The sequence below is a fragment of the Cibotium barometz genome, chromosome 20 (assembly GCF_041138505.1).
Source record: "Cibotium barometz isolate CiBa-2024 chromosome 20, ASM4113850v1, whole genome shotgun sequence".
NCBI classification, from domain to species: domain Eukaryota; kingdom Viridiplantae; phylum Streptophyta; class Polypodiopsida; order Cyatheales; family Cibotiaceae; genus Cibotium; species Cibotium barometz.
In genome coordinates this window covers 35,886,071-35,892,515 of record NC_141065.1, presented here as the reverse complement: position 1 = coordinate 35,892,515, position 6,445 = coordinate 35,886,071, and the positions used below count along the sequence as shown (strand labels likewise).

Genomic DNA, 6,445 nt, shown 5'->3' with positions numbered 1-6,445 from the left:
TGTGGATTTCGACACTTGACAAGGCCATACAAATGTTGTTTTTCTCTTTCCAAAGCACATTGACGTAGCCTTTCGGTGATACAAGGTAACGGCAAGAGTGAGTGCAAATAGAACATGCAATCACTGCTGCCACCTAAGTGTAGTAGTCTGCGCCTCGAAGTCAACATGAGGGAGAGGGGGCAGAGGGGAGAGAATACTGTGGTTGCTGCTGGAAAATGTTGTTACTCCACCCGAAATTGTAGTGGTGGTTTGTTTATTCCTTAGAAAACTAGGGCGCCTACCATTTTAGGCGCGTGGACTATGAATTTATGGACCTCTAGTAGTGGTGGGGGGGCGGTGAAGGGGACTTGTAAGCGGGCGAGGAAGGTGGCGGGGGGTAGACGGGAGGGGACTTGTACACTGGGGAAGGAGATTTGTAAACCGGGGGAGGAGGGGAGGGTGAGGGAGGTGGGGGGTACGTCACAGGAGAAGGGGACTTGTAAGCGGGTGGTGAAGGTGGGGGGTACACCGGGGGAGAGGAGTACACAGGAGGAGGAGGAGGAGAAGGGGACTTGTAAGCGGGTGGGGAAGGTGGGGGGTACACAGGAGGAGGTGTCTTGCATGGGCGGGCAGGAGCGAAGGCAAAAGGTCCCACAGAGTAGAGGAGCTTATCGGGGTATGTGTGGAAGAGATCATCGGGGTATGACTTTTCCAGGCGGAGAGGGGCTCCGGATTTGCCATAGTTGATGTTGGTGCAAGTGCTGCACTTCTTGTCTGGGGAGGAGACCAAGTAGACCTTGCAGTTCTTGATCAGAGGCAGGAACTGCTTGAAGTCGAAGCGGGGGACGCGCAGCAAGAAGTAGCCATGAGAGTCGGTGAGAGCTGTGGAGTAGAAGAACTTCTGGTAGCGGAGGCCGGCTTGGCATGCGAGCTTCACCTTGGCTCCTGCGGAGGGTATCATCATGTTGTGAAAGATATACAGGCCTCGTCTTTCTGGTTTAGACTTTGAAGCAAGCAAGCACACTTGCATTATTAAGATATTAATTACTTACCAGCTAGGGGCTTTGCGTACGCGAGCGATCTGGTTCCCACATATTTGCAATCTTGGCACGACACTACTCCTTCCACCGCAAGGGCAACTACGCTTGGCTTCTTGTACGGTGCTGCCTTTTTGGGAGACTGCTTGTCCCCCTGGGGCGAGCTGTCTGTGTCCTTATAACCCTTGTGCGGATCCTCTTTGTTCGATCCATACTGCCCCTTCGCCAAAGCCACCTCGCAAGCCAAGCCGCAGATTAAAACGAACGCGAGCAAGCGCTTGTGCGTGAGAGACGTATCCATGGCTATAACTCAAATCCACTCAGAGTGTAGACGGACCATTACATCGACTGCTTTTATAACCATGTCTGCGAATACGACGACGAGGTTCGCACGTCCACGCCCTTCATCCGATCACTTTGTCACGACTCGGCACACTCCAACCACGACCCTCTATGAGACGAGTGGTCCACACGAGGTGCCCATAGCCAGCCGGAGTACGACATAGTCCACATTTCTCGCATTGACCATTCCCCTGTATTTGATGAGTTCCTATGGTCTCCATCGATCTTGTCCCGATAAGGGCATAGTCTCCACCTTATTACGCTTTTGCCAGCAACCCACATCAAATGAGAATTAGTATCTAATAAAAATGTGTTCTCTTCTTATTATATTAGTAAACTATCGAGCCACATATACAACAGTCCACCTTTTACATATGCCACAGGTATAGTTCAGATCCGAACAAAAACAACACTAGTATAACTCTTCACTATTAACAACCCACAAATCTGGTCCCACCTCTCATCTTGCCAGACAAAAGATGATTGATCCCATCTGATATGGTATGCCAAGCTCAGTGGTGAAGCCCTTGGGGCTCTGCTCCTCCATAGCCTCCTTGTTTCATATCTTCACAACAGGCCTCTATCGAATTGGGTTCTCTATCAATGCCAAGAATGTATGGACTAGTTGTTTCTCCTTCAAATACCACCTCTGTATTTTAGGCCCAACTTTGGCAAGCCAACTCTCCCATTATTATATGTCCCCAACTCCTTCACATCCTTCCCTACATATACACGCAAAGCCATGAATTTGTTAGGTTCCCCTAGTATGTGCACAACTATCCCAACATCTTATGAGTGGCTCATCCTATTCCAGTTTGTAATGACTGCACCAACTCCACAAATGTGTTATCATTCATTTTATTCACATAGTATACATACCAACAATAGTGTACACAACTATACATAACTCAATAGCATCTAGTCTCACTACCTTAAACCCTTTTAAAAATACCAGATAGTTCCTAGAAATCTATATTTCCCACAAACAAGTATATCTAACCAGGCTGAAAATCATACCAACTGCCCCCTCTGCTTCAATCAATTTTCCCATTAACCAGTCCTCCCAAGAACCCCTTAGAGCTATGTTAGCAAACACCCAATTATCTATCTTTCTCCACAACCCTCTGATGGAAAAACATCCCCAAAAAGCATGTTTACCATCCTCTACTACTGATCCACACCTAGGATGACAAACCCGTGAGGTAAAGTGTCTATCAACCAACTTGCAGCCCAGAAGGAAAGCCCACATGCATACTCTCCACAGAAAGGTTTGGGCTTTCGAAGGTATTCTCAGACCCTATAGCGATTTCCACCTCTTCTCTCAAGTGCCCTTGCTCCAGCTTACCCTCCAAATTTTGTTGTAGTAGGCCGCATTCAACTCACTTTTTTATCATCTCTATATATGCCTTTGGATTTTCATTAGAAACCAATATATTATCTTTCCATAGATCAATCAAACTTCTTACACAAGTATCCTTCTCTTCAGTAACATCAGCATCACCCTTGTTTATACCTGTATGTGGTGAGAATACTTATCATCAACTTTAGAGAGTAGAGAGAGAGATAATGAGGATGTGGAAGATGACATAATACTGGGTCCCAATATCCACTGAAAGGGCCCCCTCCAAGCAGGAGTATTTGCTTATATTATTATCTGGAGAAATGTTGTACAATGCTGAGTACAAATGATATGAATGCCCAATGTAAAAACGAGGAAGACTCTACATCAATTGAGTATCTAGCTATCACGAGGCTCTGTTGAAGACTCTCCTTGGCCACTGATGCAAGTCGAGATAGCTGGAGGGCTACACATATGCTAGCTGAATGTAGAGAATATCTTCCATATTAGTAGCCTAGAGTGCTTAGATGGTGCAAAGTGAGTATGCTTTGCTGAGAATACTTGAATGATTGAATGAGAACTGATGCGCCTGTATTGATATGTCTCCTTGCTATATTGGCTGGCCAGCAAAAGTTTGTCGGTCAGTTCACCATGGACACAAAATACCCAATAAAAAGAATTGAATGCTTTTAATTGTTGTGCATGGGAAAATATGATTTTTATACTGTTCTCCCACCTTTTATGACCTTGCCGCTTGGAGTATTATACCCCACATGTTGTCGGCCTACAACAACAAATACTAGGCGACTGCATATGGACCCACTCCCATGCTGGTCAGCTAGTCAACTGAGGTTGTCGAAGGCTAAGCTTAGACCTTGTACATGCCAAATAAGCCCACGAACATACCTAAAGACTTCTACACACCTGCTAATGCCTGACCTAATGCTAGGGCTAACTTCTACATGCACTAACACACACATTCTCCAAGTGGGTTAAGAGGACTAACAATAGACTGACCTCTAAATCTCAGAGACTAACCTATGTAGCTTGTGCCTGACTGTCCCTGGACTAAGGGCTCAAAATGGGTTCACGACGTACGATAAAAAATCCTAGAAAAGGTTCTACTTCGATACAAATGTTGCACTGATGATCATGCTAATGTGTCATTGTGTACTCTAGTGCAGGGTGCATGTGACATTCCCTCTTGCTTAACTTGGTGGTAGGTTCAGGGCTTCCAAGTTGTCTGCCAACAACTCAGGGTTCTCTTCAAATAACTCTTCATCCAGCCAAACTGCTTCATGGGTTCCGCGGTCTTTAAACTTCGTTGTAGAATTGTCGTATTCTTCGACCAGATCCATGCTTCCATATGTGGAGGAGAATTTATTCTTGCTCTATAACTTAAGCTTCGTTAATCATATTTGGTTGTTGCTTTTCTGATATATTCTGCAATTATGGACCTACATATGGCTTCAACCAAGAAACATGAAAGATATTGTGCATAGTCCAACTTTCTGACAACTTTTACTTTAAAGACACATCACTTAATCTCTGAATGACTGGAAATGGGCTGAAACTTCTGAATGATAGTTTGGGACAACGATTTCCCACTTGCTTTAGCCATTGTTTCATGATGCGAAGATATACCCAATCCTCTTTCTTAAAGTTGACATCTTGCCTGGATTTGTTGGCTTGTCAGGTATATGCTTCCTCACCCTTGGCAAGGTGCTCCTTAATTAACTCCATGACTTCTGAGAATGTCTTGGTGGTTTTATTGGCCTCAAGAGATGACGACACCTGTCTCGTCAAGAGAGATGATAACCGCCAGATGCTGCCTCATACCGCATCCGGCTAATACTCAATGAGTGAGTATCATTTAGGATTGCCTAAACCAAAGGAAGATATTGTTCCAATTTCGGCTGCCCATCAATGGTAGTATGATTTGAGAACATCAAAGGCCAATTACTTGTAAATTTTTGTTTGGCCATCTGTTTGAGGATAGAATACACATTAGGGAAAATTTGGACTATGACATAGGCCCTGTAAAAAATCCAAAATTTTGGTAATCTTTTGATTAAAAATGCTAATTTTGACCCCATAGTGGAAGACAAAGCAAATGATTCACCTATTTTTTATAGACTTTTTAGGTCCTACCATCTACATTTTATCCACTCTCTCACTAGCTTTTAGTACTTTTATAGTCTATAGTTTTGGAATATTTTAACCCATTAAAGTTTAGATGCAAGTTGCATCACCATTCCCAAGTTCTCACTTTTCGGTTGACTTTTTTAAAATTTTTATTTTTTTGAGTTTTCCATTAGAAAAACTTTCCTCCTTTCGATACTTGAAGACTCGTCGTCAGAGCTTATCCATTCGATTTTTCTATGAACGATGGATGAAGATGAATGGGGAGTGGGCAATCAAGTGAGGGTGTGGATACACTCATAGATTTATCTCTCTGACTCTTCCTGCTGGTTCAATTGAGGTGGTGAATGCAAGAAATGAATAGAGCTTAGGAGATGTTTGGGAGCATTTGCTCATTCTAGGATATCAAGATGTCCAAGAAGCAAGCATCAAGATTGGCCGACAAAAGGTGAGCTTTGATATTTGTAAATTTGCATTGCTTTGTGTTTTTTGAATATGTTGTTTTATTTATTACACTTGAATTTCCTTGTTTATATTGGAAGATGTTTGGACAAGAGCTTACAGGTTTGCAAAGATTGGAGTAACGGAGGATGCAAATTTCAACTTCAGAATTCGTGTCGCAAGTCGTCGAGGGGCCACTTGTGAATTAAGATGGTTTTGTATCAAACCTATTATAAAATGATGGTTCTTTGTGAATGACCACTTGTGTTATGTCTTGTAATTTATATTTTTATATAAATTTGGGGTTATTTATTGGTCACTTATGTTATAGTCTGAAATGCCCAATGTTTATTTTTGAGGTCTATAAATATAGGACCTCTCTCATTTTCTAACACTTTGTTTTGGAGTTCCTCTCTCTTTCACCACTCATCTCTCCATTTCTAGCATTTGTCACTCCCTTGCAGCATGGACCCAAACATGGCATACGAGAGGTTTCTTGAGTTCTTGAAGAGGATTGAGTGGCCTGGCAGAGAGGAACTTTTCTTTGTCTTCTCCCGCGAGATTGACTTTGGAACGACCATCCTCTTGGCAGAAGAGAACTACAAAGGTACTCTTGACTACATGGAGGAGTACATGAGGCCCTAGACTGTCAAGCTACCACAAGAGGATGGTGTTGGGTGCCATGTGATCTCCTATGATATATCAACAAAAATGACATTAATGCCCTCAGGAGGTTGCAAAAATGCCAAGATATTGTGCTCCTTGATGGTCACTACAAGAAGATCACTAAGGAGGAGATGCTTGCACTTCAAATGGGGAAGATTAGCCTTGATTTCCTCTCTTGGGTTGCCACCTTCATATACCTTTGTGGTGAGCAAGACTCTGATGAAGAGGTAGAGGTGGAGGATGTCTCAATCGGAGGCATGGTACAAGGCAAGGAGGAGGATCCTAAACCTTAGGTCCTTAACCAGCTTGTTTAGGCCGTTATGGTCAAAGATCTCCTCCTCCAAATTGAGGCACCTCAATCTGGTGAAGCATCCTCACCAAAGGCATTGGTGCCATACTCTGGAGAGACAAGTGCCTTGGCCACAATAGAGGGTGGAGGGAGAAGAGGTGGAGGAAGGTCCTATAGAGGGTACCCTAGATGTACCAGATGTGGGCAAGG

At 43.7% G+C, this 6,445-nt stretch overlaps 1 protein-coding gene across 2 annotated transcripts; it reads right to left on the bottom strand.

The window, feature by feature from the left end:
• Nucleotides 1-238: 238 nt before the first annotated feature.
• On the bottom strand, nucleotides 239-1,331 carry LOC147627824 (uncharacterized). 2 transcript variants are annotated; one of them, XM_086815148.1, is made up of 3 exons: nucleotides 1,032-1,331; nucleotides 571-924; nucleotides 239-495 (listed from the first exon to the last, which is right to left on the bottom strand). In XM_086815148.1, the coding sequence occupies exons 1-3, from the start codon at nucleotides 1,315-1,317 to the stop codon at nucleotides 317-319; spliced, it is 819 nt and encodes a 272-aa protein (XP_086671274.1). In that variant the 5' UTR covers nucleotides 1,318-1,331; the 3' UTR covers nucleotides 239-316. The 2 variants fall into 2 exon arrangements, with proteins under 2 accessions (XP_086671274.1, XP_086671273.1); XM_086815147.1 differs by having other exon boundaries at nucleotides 239-924.
• Between the last annotated feature and the right edge of the window lie 5,114 nt (nucleotides 1,332-6,445).